Raw genomic sequence first — 14,404 nt, 5'->3', positions numbered from 1 at the left:
CCACAACTTTTTTTTTCAGTCTGAAGTGGGAAGATCCCCAGAGGTTTCAATGGTGAGCTATGTGTTCAATGCACGTTTGGGTAAAAGGGGAATAAAAAAAAATCATTATGGACGTTATTTACACTCAAGTAAAAATCCAGTAGTTTTTGAAGAACAGATGTTTTGCAGAGGTTGTTAGAGCGCGCGCATAGATGAGCCAAGAGTCGCGCGTTAACGCAGCACGGCATCTGGCCGTGTCTCATTTCAGACTGAGAGTGCACTTGTGCGTGTGCGGAATACTGTATTTATCCTCGCTTCAGCCAAAAAACTCTTCGGGGATAAAAAAAAGAGAGAGAAAACCTCCTCCAACCTCTATCCCACCCCCCACTTTCTCTCCACAGTGTGGACCTCATTCATTAGGATGCTGGCCCTGCTGCAGGGAGCTTCTCAGAGTGCGCTCTCCGCCCGCCCTAAGAGGAACAACTAAATGATATCCAAATACCTTTAACGATTAATTCGATTAATTCGGTTAAATCGATCCCGTCGTTCAGTGTCAATGCGACGTTTCGGTTTTCAGCGTTACAGAACTACTTTTCGGTACCGTGAAGATTAATTTTTGTATTTTTTTTTTTTAATAAGTTTGAAAGTGTTTTTTGGCCTTTTTTGGTTGCCTTGGCTCAAACTTTACTTTGGTGGATATTTTTAAGACTCTTAGTCCGCTGTGAAAGTTGTTGTTTTTTTTCCCCCACTTCACTTCATTTGGCTTGACCCAAACTTTATCTCGGCGGGTTTGAACTTCGCGTTAGAGGCTTTGGGCCGCTGGTGTGTGTGATTGGTTTAACAAGTGCCTTTGTTCTCCAGCGAAGGGAGCATGGAAGCCGAGAACACTGCGGGAGGAGCTGAGGAGCTGCAGCTCGAACCCTCAGCACCAAAAGCGGTAAGCAAACACACTCCACCAACACGCTGCATCTTTGCCATTTTGGGTCATGAGCACTGATGGGAAAATATTTATCCTTTATTTTACATGGGCACTGAGCCATGTTCTATCTGTCTGGGACCAAAGACATGCAGTCAAATGCTGTTTTAGAATAATGTACATTTAACCCCTATCTTAATCAGTTTGATGGCTCTAGTCATCATTTACTAGTTGTTATAAGTTGTACTTATTTGATAAGTCGAGAAAGAAAAAGAAGACCAAGTGGGTAAAGTTGCTCCATGGGGGTTTGAGGCGCTTTTGCTGTGGTCAGATGGAGGTCTCAGTGTGTGCCGTGACTCTGTTCTGAGAACGAAAGTGCTGAGAACATCTGGACAGAAAATGACCCTGCTCTCCTTTGCAGCTGGGGGGACATTAACCCCCTATCCTCCCTGCCCCAAAGGGGGTCTGCAGGGTCAGCCTTCTTGTTTCTGCTTTCAGTTGCATTCACAAGAACACTTGACTGAAATGGTACTGAAAAAAAAAAAAAATCATTACTTTACTGTTCTGGTCAGTTTTGTGTCCCCTGTGATTTGTAAGGATTTCATTTAGTGCAGGTGCATGGAATTACATGACGTAGAGTTTAATATTGAATCATCAATCAGAATCAGAATACTTTATTGATCTCGTAGGGAAATTGTTGGATTGGATTGATATCTCTAGGGCTTGCTTTTTGTGCTTAAGAAAATAATTCTGCCAAATGTAACTTGTAATAATCTGTACTTTACTTTATGCTTTTATTCTCATAATAGCGTGCTGGGTCAATGCATAAACACTGCCATGGGCTGGCTGAATCCTTGGAGGTTGAGCAGGAAGGGCTGGTGGAGCACCAGCCTCTGGAGCAGGACGATCTCAACTTTGAGAGATGGAAGCCCAAGCCAAAGCCCAAGAGGACACTGCATGAAAAAATAGAAGCCCTGAAAACATACCTGTGGAACCCCGACACCAAGGAGTTTATGGGGCGATCGGGAAAGAGCTGGAGTGAGTAGAATGTAAAAGTGTGTGATTGAGTGTGTGAATCTGTTTAATGACCCAAGTGGCAAAACAATGAGCACTTGTTTTAGTGAGTGTGTTTGGAGCTCACCTCTAGAATACGCTTGGGCAAAACAAAAAGCTTTAATTAGCAACGTTCTGTCAATGTCTAACAAGTAAAGGCAAGTGAGTGCGCAGCTTATTGTTTTTGCTCCTTATTTTGGATTGGCTTTTGGGTCATGATGAGACAAGAGGGGGCTTTGAACTATGCCTCGCTCGTCCATGCCACTGCACACTCCGCTGGGAAAGCAAATGCGTGTGTGTGTGCATGTGTCACTGTGTGGGTCTGAACTAAGTGTTTACATAGGTGCGCAGATAGCTTGGAGAAATCTGGACAAAAACAGACTGCCTGGGGAATGGTTCGCAACGGGAGAGCAACTGTCGCAGTCCATTTGCTGGCAAGGAATAACATTCCTATTCTGAAAAACTAACCAAACTCTAAAAAAGAATACACTCTCACATCCCGAGTGCACCAACACACTTTGCATTGTGCTTGTCTCCCAGGAACTCTGCTGCGGACTTTTTTTTGGCAACAGTCACTTCCTATGGAGGTTTACCACCAACACATCAAATCCCTATTGGTTAGGCAGGCTGAATTCTCATGACATTCTTATTGATATAATGAGCAGCCGCAGTAGTGCTTCTGTCTCATGCCGATGTAATATAGTATTTTTAAAACCACACTGACCTGATTGAAATAAACTCGGTTCCATTTAGCAGAGCATTTCAGGATCAGATCAAATGGACTGGTTTGGCAAGATGTGTGAGCAGGGGGGAAGCCCACCCCCCTCCACCCCCCCTCCCGCAGCCTGTGATGTGAATCTTGTGAAAGGAGAGTGTAGAAGAGTGTGTAGAGGCCTCACAATGCCAAAGTGGGGTGATCGGGCTCCTTGGAGCTGCTGGTGGCTCTGGACGGTGGCTAAAAAGCGTCACTCTGATGGCAACCGGAGGTTCACTGTGTTCCTGAGTAAGAGGACAGCTGGAAGAATTCTCACTGAGCTTGAACAGAAAGCCCATTGTGGCGCAGGGACAGGGATGGCGCTGGCAAGCCGTGCAAAAAAATGCCTGTGCAGGACAAGCCGTTTAATTTAGTCTCCGTTTGAGCCTGTTAAGACCCTTAATTGGAAATTAAAAATAAACACAATTGCCACAGTCTGTTTCCATTCAAACTTATTTTCTCAGTGTGCAAATACAGCCCAAGCTTCAGACGTGCAAACCATCTGCATGATAAAAGTACACAGTCAGGTAGATGGCTAATTTGCCTTATTTTGTTTCTGAATCTGATTCAGGGGATAGCATAGACAAAAACAAAGAATTATATAAATCTAACAAATTCTTAACCATTTGAATCAAAGACGTATTTGTAACTTAAAATCTTTATTGATTCCTTTCTTCTACTCTTTTTTGTTTCCTCTTAGGCCTCATTCTTTTTTTCTACTCTGCATTGTACATTTTCCTGGCAGCCATGTTTGGTGGCTGCATGTGCTGTCTCATGTGGTCCATCAGTCCTTATGCCCCGACCTACAATGATCGTGTGATGCCTCCAGGTATCAATTTTATGCTTTAAGAAAATCACATTCGTATAAATCAGGAGTTTTCAGATTTACAGCCGGAGTCCCAATTTAATGCAATAAACAAAATAAACATTCATTAGAAGAACACGATGATATTCAGAAAATATTTAAATGAGATAAATAATAAAATTTTAATAATAGTTATTTATAAAAAGTGAATTAATAATGCGACCAAACAAGGACCCTTCAAAAAGTAAAAATCTAAATAACTCGATTAGAACTTTAGTGTAATTTTCAGTTAAAAGAAAATTTTTTATACCTACTGCGTTAAAAAAAACAGGCACAAAAAAAAAAAGTTTTCAGTTGTATATTTTCCACTTATCAGAATATTTATATTTTTCCAAATAAAAATGAATTTAATGAAATCCCTTTTAAATCAACAGGTCTGACAATGTTTCCGCATGTAGATGTTGCCCATGGATTTGAAATGAAATTTAATGCCTCTGATCGCAGCTCCTGGAAGAAATACGCAAGAGCACTGGAGGCACAACTGAAACGTAAGTGTTGTTTTAAAGGCGCTTTTGGTGTGAAGTCGTTTCTCTTTTTTTCCTTAAAGTTCGCACATACAAATCTCCTTCCCTGTCTGCCATTCTTTATTGTGGCATCTTTGCTCAGGTTTAAAGAAAGAGAGCTAAGGGAATCCCTTTAGAACGCTATGCACAGTCACACTGTGCCTCTTGGGCCTCACTTTTGTGCTGATTCTTTTGACTGAGAGGCCTGACAGGGTGTTTAGTCATTGTGTGGTTTATTTAATGCCTCTCTCTCTCTCTCTCTCTCTCTCTCTCTCTCTCTCTCTCTCTCTCTCTCTCTCTCTCTCTCTCTCTCTCTCTCTTCCTCTCCTTCTTCCTCTCCCTCTTCCTCTCCGCACCGCATCTCTAGCCTATGATGACACAGTTCAGAAGAGGCGTAACATTGAATGCAAGCAAGACACATACTTCCTGCAGGAAAGCCTGGAGGAGAGCGCTGAGAGGAAAGCATGCCAGTTTAAGAGGTCCTTACTTGGGCCATGCTCAGGCATGGAGCAAAAAGACTTTGGCTACGCTGATGGAAAGCCCTGCATAATCCTCAGAATGAACCGAGTGAGTCCATAAATAAAGGAAGGGGAAATTATTTTTAGAAATTAAGTAAATGGAACAAAATGTAGACCATGTTCATGATTGCTTTGTGATTTATTGACACCTTGACTATAATGAGGCTTTTTTTGTTTGTTGTTGCTATAATCTAGATTCTCGGTTATCTACCAGGTCAAGGTACTCCAGTCAATGTGACATGTGGTGTTAAAGTACGTAATGTATTACAAAGATTATACTAAGCTGCAATTGTTGGTGGTAATTTGTGCATCATAGCTCTTGAGCAGTCAGTAAGCGAGAGCATGCACAGATTTCTGTGCATAAACTTCTAATTTTTATATTTCTTACTGTCTTTTCAGAAAGGGACACCTGAGGTGCTTGGAGATGTAGAATTCTATCCCAAAAATATTTTTGACTTGATGTATTATCCTTATTATGGGAAGCTCAGGCATGTAAGTATACACACAATACATAAATACCTTAATTAAACACACAAAAAAAAAAAAAAAAAAAAAAAAAAAATAATTATTATATATATATGTGTGTGTGTGTGTGTGTGTGTGTGTGTGTGCATATATAAATAAATAAATTTAGACCTTTATGGAAAATGTAAGCTTTATTAATCAATATAATAGTACACTATAAAATTAATTAGAATTTAGAAGAATTTATAGTTAAAATGACATAATTATAGAATATTTTGTATTGCTGTGTACAGGTAAACTACACATCTCCTCTGGTGGCTGTTCGCTTTGTAAATCCCCAGCTCGACACTCATCTACACGTGCAATGTAAGCTAAACGGCAAGGGGATAATCAACGATTCACCCACCGACCGCTTCCTTGGTAGTGTGTCTTTTAATCTACAAGTCGGTGCGTAGTGTAGAAGTAGAAATGCAGCGGGGCTAAACAAACGTCTGTGTACATTATGGTTCAAATTAGTCCAATGTACCTTCTTTACCCATTTTCCCACCACTGTGCCTTTCATCTGTGTTTAGCACTGTGCTTACAAACAAACAAAAAATGCCCCAGTAGGCTACTAAGAAGAGTGAACATTGCAGTATATAATATTTAGAATAGTGTAGAAGTATAATTATTTTCATCATACATTAATATTTGCTACAATAAGTGGAAAGAAAATCACAAATTTAGGTTTTGAGCCAAACTTATTCAAATGTAGATATACACTGTACAGTAAAGAGGTTGAGTGTTGGGTTTCGGGTCAGTTTACTAAAACATCTCAATCTAAAGTCAATTTTATGTTTTTTTTTGTGTACAAATCAAGAGATGTTTAACTTTTAAGCCATACAAGTGATTCATTGTTTAACAATCACTTTATGACTAAATAAACTAAACCAGAGGCAAAGGGAAAATAGAAAATAATTGCAAAATTATTTAAAATTATAGAACAAAATGGGCATTTATTCTTACCAGAAATCACTTTATCTGAAAAACATGCAGTACATACTACTGGGGGGGGAATGCCAGTTTGATGCCATTTTAACTACAGTTAAAGTTTTTTTTTTTTTTTAAGAAAATCTAGCTTGATTATACAATATGTTCAAGATGATTTCTCTCTTCGGGTTACGTTAAACGCGTAGTCAAGCTTGACTGGCTTTACTTTACAAAAAATATATATGGCATGAAATCATTTTATATTTTAGCATTACACATCATGAACTAAACAGATTTTGTCTATTAGTAAATATGTATTTTCCTAAAATGTGAACTGAGGTTTATCAGATACTATACAAAATGATTTGTTGAATTCACACCGAAACACATGAAACCACTTCTAAACATTTTACATGAATCCAGATCAGAATTTCTCTCTCCCTCTCACACAACTCATTTTTGAAGGTGAAACATACGATATTGCTTGGTTCTCTGTGAGAAGGATATCAACAGTATTATTTATTAATTGTATTTGCATAATTGACATGGTACAATTAGTTATTAACTGTGATGGTTAGATGGACAGTAAATTCTTTGTTGGTGTTTCTTTGAGCGCAGTCAATGTTTTTCCACCACAGTCGAGTGTTTCCACCTCATGTTTTTAAAAAGCACTCCTAATATTCTAGATTGAAAAATTTAAATAAAGATGGACCAGATTTAACTAAATGAAGCATGTGTTTATTTAATATCAGAAAACAAAACCATGCAAAGCTTTGGCCAATGGGATTTTAGAAATCGTCCTGTTCTGCACTAAAATGTTTACAGTAAAACACTTTGTCCAAGTTATTGAGAGCTGCATTGTTTAATGTAAAAAAAAAAAAAAGCTATGTCAGCTGTATACATCATGAGATACTGGTAAAGGTACCAAGATTTGGCTCACCAGTTCTGATGCAAAAACCACACCAGAGAGCAATATAGCAAAAATCAGGCATTTTATTGAAACTTTCAGTGAAGGTAAGGAACAAAGTGAAAAGGGGACAATATTTAAGGGGGAGGAGAGAAGGGGAAAAAAAATTTTAATAAAAAGAAACCAAGGCAGTTTTCCAAGTCTGTATTTAAATTCACAAATTTGCCAGTCTGCATTAGTAGATGAAGGTCCACTGCCAGATGGAGTATTTTTACTTTGTAAGCAAATAAATGGGCAAATACATTTAACAAGCACTTCTGTTTAACTGACCCAAAAAAAATCATTTGCAACTAGTCCATACTGGAAGAGAGAGTGGGCTGAGGAAAAACTACAAACACGCAAAATATTAGTGTCCCTTTTTCTTTGAAGGTGTGAGAAGTGCCAGATTTTTTTCCTTCCTTAAATCATTTATCTTGACAACCATGTGATCGTGTGCCAAATGTACAGAAGTTAAACTGGCCGTTAACATCAAAAGGGAAAATGTATTTGTTCATTTCAGCAAATTAATAGAGCACAGAATGATAAAGATTCTTTATGTAAGAAAAATAGATAACCTTTTTACGGAAGCAATCATTTCTTTTTCCATGCATTTAACATTCAGCGCAAGGCCGGGATTAATTTGACAGCGTCCGACTCAGCAATGCTGTATAGCAGCTTGGCATGCTGCCTCTTCAGAATGGGAAGAACCATCAGCAAATCATAAGTAAATTTAACACAGGCAGCAAAACAAAAGTGAGGACTTCACAGAAGCAGTAAGTACTTGAGAAGGTTAAAGTAGTAAGAGGACTGAAATTAAAGATCGGCCAAAGCGTGGAGAAAGAACAGGTAGCAGAGCACAGGAGAAGCGCAAGATAATCGGCAAGAGCTGCACACAGTTGTTTGGCGGGGTGGAGTTATACGGACTGGTAGCCAGTATGACTCTTCCGCTGACCAACCAGGTAAGAGATGAGCACAAGGATGATTAGGAAGCCTAGAGCCACGCCGACAGCAATCGGCACAACAAAGCTTAAATCAGTATCCAGAAAGCACTCCTCCACTGCCAAGGAAAGAAGAGAAAAGATTAGGGTATATAGAATAAAGGATGCACAAAATTGCAATATCAGAGGGCTGGCTCAAAGGGGGAAAAAAAAAAAAAAAAAAAAAAGTACTGTGTGCATTAAATACTATTAGAATGACATTTCACATTACAGTGGAGACATAGCTTAGATTTCTTTTTAAACACTGGCATCCAGGATGCATGAAGATGTAGTGTACAGCTGGCATTTAAAAATCGAAGGAGCATTTAGTTGAACTGTTCATAGCCAGTGACTTTGTATCTCTGTCGTCCAATGAAATAAGCCACCAAGACAAGAAGGACAAGAACAATGAGGGCGACTCCAACTGCAATAGGCACGATGAAATTTTCTGCTTGGTCAGGCTTGCAATCCTCAGCTAAGAAAGAAAAGCATGACGTGTGAAAAGAATGATGAAATACCGACTCAATCATCTTTACAATAATTGATATGCCAACATTAGCTCTAGCATTTAGACTGCTGTTGGTCTGTTTCAATGAACCTACAGATAAACATGCAATGAAGCCAATTTTTAAATAAAAAAAAGACCAGTTTTCAATGACAGGGTGCCAGAATTTATTAAATATTTAATACAATGAGTCAGAATTCCCTTTTTATGAAATCACATTGCCAAAAACGAAGACAGCTTGAAATTTGACAGATCTTCTGAACTCTTCCACACGCTTCATTAAGCAAGGGATGAATCAGACTTGGACCAAACCACACTGATCAGACTTCGTTTAGCAAACAGCAGTTTAACAATCAGGTGAGAAAGAAAAAGGCATGTACAAGCGATTCTCAGCAACATGAAATCTGATGCAGATGATAGCAGATGGAATGAGCAACATGAAGGTAGTCAAGATTAAAAAGCTGTGCCATTTTGGTTATAAACAAATAACAAGGCATTAAAAATTACACCTATTCACCTGTGCTTATGCCTTTGCCATGAAAGAAAAAGTGCCCCAGCATGCAATCGGTGTTGCTTTTCAATGTTCCAACCCAAAGTTCAGGGCTCAAAATAGACAGATTACATGCACTCCCCCCCCCATTGTTCCCACAATTTGCAAAGTTACACTTTTCAAATCCTCATTTAAATAAAAAAAAAGTGCACAAAGCTAGTCAAAAAAAACTTAAGTACATGCAATTATAGTATTTTCTTTGAGTAAATCAAATAAAAGACTTATTCTAAGCAACAATTCAGCATTTAAATTGTGAAGCTAGTATAGCACTTTAGGTTGGGAAAACAGTAAAAGCAACACTAAGAATTGATTCTACAGCAAAGGCAATTAAGAGGCGAAATAGGCAGCATTTTTTTTTTGTATTCCTCGCCACTCAGTTCAGTTCTTTTATGTACAGAGAACTGAGAAGCTGGCCATCCCTTTTCAAAGCCTTTAGTCCAAAACTGACAGAAGAGCAATTTCTTTGAAAAGGTAATGACATTGGAAGTATATTGTGCAACTTACCTCCCACTACACCAATCATACAATCAATTCTTTCCCCACCAATCCACACAAAAACAAGGTCTTTGACAATTTAATTATGCCTATTCTTAATCACTGTAGCAGAAGCAAGTGTAACATCCAATGTTAAGTTATGGAAGTATAGAACTGCCCCACCATCAGAATATTGACCAATCTCCTATAATACAAGGGCAATGAATCAATAGTCATAAAACATAAGTGCTCCAGTTGAGGAGGAAATAAGGCATGTCACTTGCTTCTAATACTACAGAAAGGGAAAGATGGGGCCAAAAACAAAACCCACAGGGGATAAAATACACATGATTCTGGAACAGATGCACAGAATTGAAAAAGCTGCCAAATCAGTCATTACCTTAACCAATAGAACATTGACATTGCAGCACTAGGCAAATGAAATTGTTAACATTTGCATTGGCCCAGGATCACATAAGAGAACCTGAATTAAGTATTATTTGTGATTCAAGGATTTTATTACAGGGTTTGATATCCAACATAGGTCTTTCGTCGACCAATCACGTATGCAATCACTACAATGAGAATCAAGACAGCCAGAGCTGCGCCAACAATGATTGGGATTAAGAGGCTGCTGTCATCCACTGAGCATTCATGGGCTGCAGGCAGAAAAAAATAAAATAAAAAGGCTGCAATTTCACATTACATAAAAACCAATCACAAGCATGGAAAATGATTAAATGGCATAGGTTTTTTTTTAATGTAAAGTGACCAAATCTTACCTGTGCTGAATTGGTCATTCATGACTTCAAACGGCTGAACTTGTAGCTCAAATGTATTCAGAATTAGGGCATCTGAGATGTTGAAGCTCTGCTCCTTTTTGCACATGTATGAGCTCCCCAATGATGCCTCCCATAGAGATAAGTTACCAGTTTGATCAGAGAAGGTGGTGCCTGTGATCAAAAAGCAGGTGTAAGAAAGTCACTTCAAAACAACCACTGAAGGAAAATGCACTTCTGTACTTATGAATTACTTACCGCTTCCATCAGTCACAGTCAAGTTCAAGGCACTCAAAAAGAATTTGCTTGTTTGCTATAAAGAAATCAAATATTCAGTAAGTTTTGGGTGGACCAACAGAACAACCTTAAATGCTGGGAGTGGCTGGCACAGGTTTAATTTAGGCTAAAGAGATAAAGCCAATTTGCAAATACAAAATAGGCTAATGTACACAGATGCAGGTCTATAAACAAAAATACTTACATTTGCAAAGATGAACTGGACAGTTATGCTGTCTGATTTCAGCACAAGTGTGGCAAAGCCACCGTTTCCACAAATTCCACTGGTTTTGGTGACATTAGGATTTGGGTCTAGATTTACTGTCTGAAAGTGGTCACCCTAAGAACACAATGCACATGACATGTTAAGAAAATTCATGTGAAAAATTCATAACACTGGCTTATAACAGGTCATAACTGTGCCTTATGTACACATACCATTTTGAAGCTAAACTGCAAGCCCATCTTTGCCATTAAACATGCAGAGGAGTTCCACTCAGCCCGGACAACATAATCACCAACTGTGGGTTGTGGTGGGGACGTAGGACCTGGAGTGGTGGCCGTTGTAGCATTGGTGGGCAAAGGGGTTGGCAGGGCCGTTGTAGCATTGGTGGGCAAAGGGGTTGGCAGGGCCGTTGTAGCATTGGTGGGCAAAGGGGTTGGCAGGGCCGTTGTAGCATTGGTGGGCAAAGGGGTTGGCAGGGCCGTTGTAGCATTGGTGGGCAAAGGGGTTGGCAGGGCCGTTGTAGCATTGGTGGGCAAAGGGGTTGGCAGGGCCGTTGTAGCATTGGTAGGCAAAGGGGTTGGCAGGGCCGTTGTAGCACTGGTGGGCAAAGGGGCAGGTGGAATGTTTAGAGTAACAGTTGTAGCAGTAGATTGCACAATGGTTCGAGTTGAATCCCTGTCTGGAGCATGCTGAGAAGTTGTAGAACTGGGCACATGTGGCTTGAGAGTGGTTACAGCATTGGCAGAGCTTTCTGTGGTAGTGGGGACATAAGGAGCAGCAGTATCTTCCAAAACTGGCTGATCAGTAGGAAATATCAAGCTCTTTGAAGGTGTTGACAGAAGCACATCAGCCTGTCCACGAACTGCAAATGTGTAGAGAAATGTTAATCACATTAGCCGCCACACCCCAACTGTGAAATGTTTGTACATTATAAAGATGAAACTTCAAGCTGAAGAACCCAAAAAGGTAGATCCACCCCAATCAATGCACAAAAGCCCAATTGTAGTTATATATATTTAACAAATAACACCTCATGAATAAGGGCCATTGATTTCAGGTCAGAATTGTTTCCTCCCCAGACAACCTACCTGGCATTGATACATTGAAGACCTTGATTAGCAGGATCAGGTGCATCAGATTAAGACATGATCTATGATTGGAAGTATTAATGATCTCATGATTTGCTTTCTCTAAACTAGGTCACAGGATTGGAGAAACCCCAATGATTTCACAGCAGGCATGCAAACAGGAGTGATATTCTGGATTAGTTCAATAGTCTTCATGGAGTCCAAATTAGATATTTAAGTGACAAGAATTTTTTAAATAGGAAAGTGAAAGGGCACAAATATTAACTTCACTATCTGCTTTACCCGTCACCACCAAAAGAAAAAAAAGAAAAAAAAAGGATAAGTACACCTCTTTAGAAAAGAGGAAACAAGAGTCACAAAAAGTAAAATGCTTTCTTTGCACATCCCAGCTTGTTAGGAAGCCAGGGTCAGAGCACAGGGTCAGCCAGGATACAGCCACCCTGGAGCAGAGAGAATTTAGGGCCTTGGTCACAGTGGTCACTTGGTCATGCTGAGGCTTGAAGCCCTGATCAGATTAACTGGCCTCAAAACGGAAAGCATTTTACAGTCAAGTGATACTTAAATGCTCACGCACAGGTGATAAGTTTAGATGAAAATTAAAGCCAGGTCACGATATAATGATTAGCTTGAGGCATCGTACAAAAGGTGTCTCGTATAACAAGCGCCCCTGGTCACATGGTGTCAGATGAAGACATGCAAGGAAAAGGTGCAGCGGTCACGTGTCCTTCAGAAGCCTACACCACAACGAAATGGCATTTTATTTCAATGCCCCAAAAACACAATTTATCCATCTTAAATTCATTTAGCGTAATTGAGTAAATAATACACTGGGAACGAAGTGTTTCGTTTCCTTTTTGGTGTTCAGAGGAGACAGCTAGCAAGTAGAAACCGTTAACTAGCGGTGGATCAAAATGCGTCAGACTTAAGCTACCGAAATTATAGTGCAAGCAAACAGTTTTAACCAATAAATGTCTTAATAAAACTAAATATTCAACAGTATATAAACAGTAAGTAATTTGCTTTATCAAAACAATGGGAAGCGGGTTCGCTTGTTAACATCCGGGCCTCAAATTTTGGAATTAGAAAAAAAAGTTGCTCCAATGGCGCACTCAAAATAAAATGTACGTCTACTTACCACACAAAGGAAGCAACACGAACAGGCAAACGCAGGGCAACATTTCCACGTTTACTTCGCCACACAGCTCCCAGAAAACCGAGACTCCGACGTGTGTGAACTTAAAAAATAAAGCGCTGAACCTGACTGAGCACTGGAGCAGGCGGTATAAAAAGCCTGAAAAATCAGCCCAGCTGATAGGACGTCACATGACAGGCAGTCGTGTTGCCATGTATCACAAATTCCCCACAGAGAGGGATTAATATATATATATATATATATATATATATATATATATATATATATATATATATATATATATATATATATATATATATAATTTTATTATATATATATATATATATATATATATATATATATATATATATATATATATATATATATATATATATATATATAAATAATTATATATATATTATATATATATAATTTTATTATATATATATTTTTTTCATATTTGTGTCACGTGTAAATCTAGGTGGCTGTTTGCTTATACCACGGCAAATACAATATACGAGGGAAATGTGTAACTCACAAATGTTTATGAAACACATAAACTACAAAACGATTCTTTATCAATAATAATTTATTAGTATTAGTACAGCTGACACCAGGTTCGTTTGCACACAAGACAACAGCGTAAGGAGACCAGTACCAGTATATTTACGCACAGTACCAGTAAAAAAAAGTTTCACACCTTCTGCTTCAGTGAGTTTTCTTTATTTTTTATAACTTTCAACATTGTCCATTAATACTAAAGACATCAAAAATATATGGAATTATGTAGTAAACAAAAAGTGTTATATAACCCAGAATGTTTTATATTTTGGATTGAGCAAAGTAGCTACATTGAGCTTTGATGACAACTTGCCAAACTCGGGTCATTCTCTCATCATATTCACGAGATTTGGTTTTTACAGATATGCCTTGTCAAAAGTTCATTTGTGACATTTCTGCCGTCTTTCTGTGCTTTAGACCATTAGTTGTTTTATACAGAAAAAATGTTAAATACAGGGTCATTAGCCCTATTACAGCTAATACAACTACTGCACAAATCCATATTAGGGTTAGAAATTATATAGTTACCATTAAAACCATTAAAATGCGATGATGAAACAGCCTCTCATGTGAACTGTTCCAAGAAAGGAAGACCAAGAGGTTGTTTTTTAAAGAGAACATGTTTTCTAAAATCACCGGCCTCAGAAACCACCGATTTAAAGATTAGATGCATCGAAAGGTCAAATGGACATTTTTCAACATTCACTGTTTGGAGAAGACTGGGTTTGTCAAGCATTCATGGTCGAATTGCGTCAAAGAATCTATTATTTCGGAAAATCAACAAGCAGAAGAGACTTGCTTGATCCAAGAAACACAAGGAATGGACATTAAACAGTGGAAAACTGTCCACATTTGTTTATTTTTGTTC

General features: G+C 38.7%; 2 protein-coding genes across 4 annotated transcripts; one reads left to right on the top strand and one right to left on the bottom strand.

The window, feature by feature from the left end:
- The first annotated feature begins 370 nt into the window (after positions 1–370).
- On the top strand, positions 371–6,748 carry atp1b4 (ATPase Na+/K+ transporting subunit beta 4). Of its 2 annotated transcripts, none has more exons than XM_083560411.1 (9): positions 371–709; positions 841–916; positions 1,705–1,933; positions 3,403–3,531; positions 3,942–4,055; positions 4,438–4,637; positions 4,784–4,840; positions 4,988–5,080; positions 5,347–6,748. In XM_083560411.1, exons 2-9 carry the CDS (start codon positions 851–853, stop codon positions 5,506–5,508), a joined length of 1,050 nt encoding a protein of 349 aa, XP_083416537.1. In that variant the 5' UTR covers positions 371–709; positions 841–850; the 3' UTR covers positions 5,509–6,748. The 2 variants fall into 2 exon arrangements, with proteins under 2 accessions (XP_083416537.1, XP_083416536.1); XM_083560410.1 differs by having other exon boundaries at positions 380–576.
- Positions 6,749–6,997: 249 nt separating this feature from the next.
- lamp2 (lysosomal-associated membrane protein 2) lies at positions 6,998–13,191 on the bottom strand. 2 transcript variants are annotated; one of them, XM_083560401.1, is made up of 6 exons: positions 12,979–13,176; positions 10,968–11,617; positions 10,735–10,869; positions 10,512–10,566; positions 10,257–10,427; positions 6,998–8,420 (listed from the first exon to the last, which is right to left on the bottom strand). In XM_083560401.1, the coding sequence occupies exons 1-6, from the start codon at positions 13,019–13,021 to the stop codon at positions 8,272–8,274; spliced, it is 1,203 nt and encodes a 400-aa protein (XP_083416527.1). In that variant the 5' UTR covers positions 13,022–13,176; the 3' UTR covers positions 6,998–8,271. The 2 variants fall into 2 exon arrangements, with proteins under 2 accessions (XP_083416527.1, XP_083416528.1); XM_083560402.1 differs by lacking the exon at positions 6,998–8,420 and adding an exon at positions 8,594–10,133 and having other exon boundaries at positions 12,979–13,191.
- Between the last annotated feature and the right edge of the window lie 1,213 nt (positions 13,192–14,404).

This window comes from Silurus aristotelis (genome assembly GCF_946808225.1).
Source record: "Silurus aristotelis genome assembly, chromosome: 14".
Classification (NCBI taxonomy): Eukaryota; Metazoa; Chordata; class Actinopteri; order Siluriformes; family Siluridae; genus Silurus; species Silurus aristotelis.
Note: the sequence above shows the minus strand (reverse complement) of the source record. Positions and strands in the feature narration are given on the sequence as shown.

Bases quoted from the DNA above. Each gene is read 5' to 3' on its own strand.
- atp1b4 (XM_083560410.1), top strand. From the start codon at position 536: ATGCGACGTTTCGGTTTTCAGCGTTACAGAACTACTTTTCG. The intron at 4,638-4,783 runs GTGAGTCCATAA...GCTATAATCTAG, and splicing joins TAATCCTCAGAATGAACCGA to ATTCTCGGTTATCTACCAGG. The intron at 5,081-5,346 runs GTAAGTATACAC...TGCTGTGTACAG, and splicing joins ATTATGGGAAGCTCAGGCAT to GTAAACTACACATCTCCTCT.
- lamp2 (XM_083560401.1), bottom strand. From the start codon at position 13,021: ATGTTGCCCTGCGTTTGCCTGTTCGTGTTGCTTCCTTTGTGTG. The intron at 10,567-10,734 runs GTAAGTATTTTT...ATTTCTTTATAG, and splicing joins TCCAGTTCATCTTTGCAAAT to CAAACAAGCAAATTCTTTTT. The intron at 10,428-10,511 runs GTAAGTAATTCA...TTTTGATCACAG, and splicing joins GACTGTGACTGATGGAAGCG to GCACCACCTTCTCTGATCAA.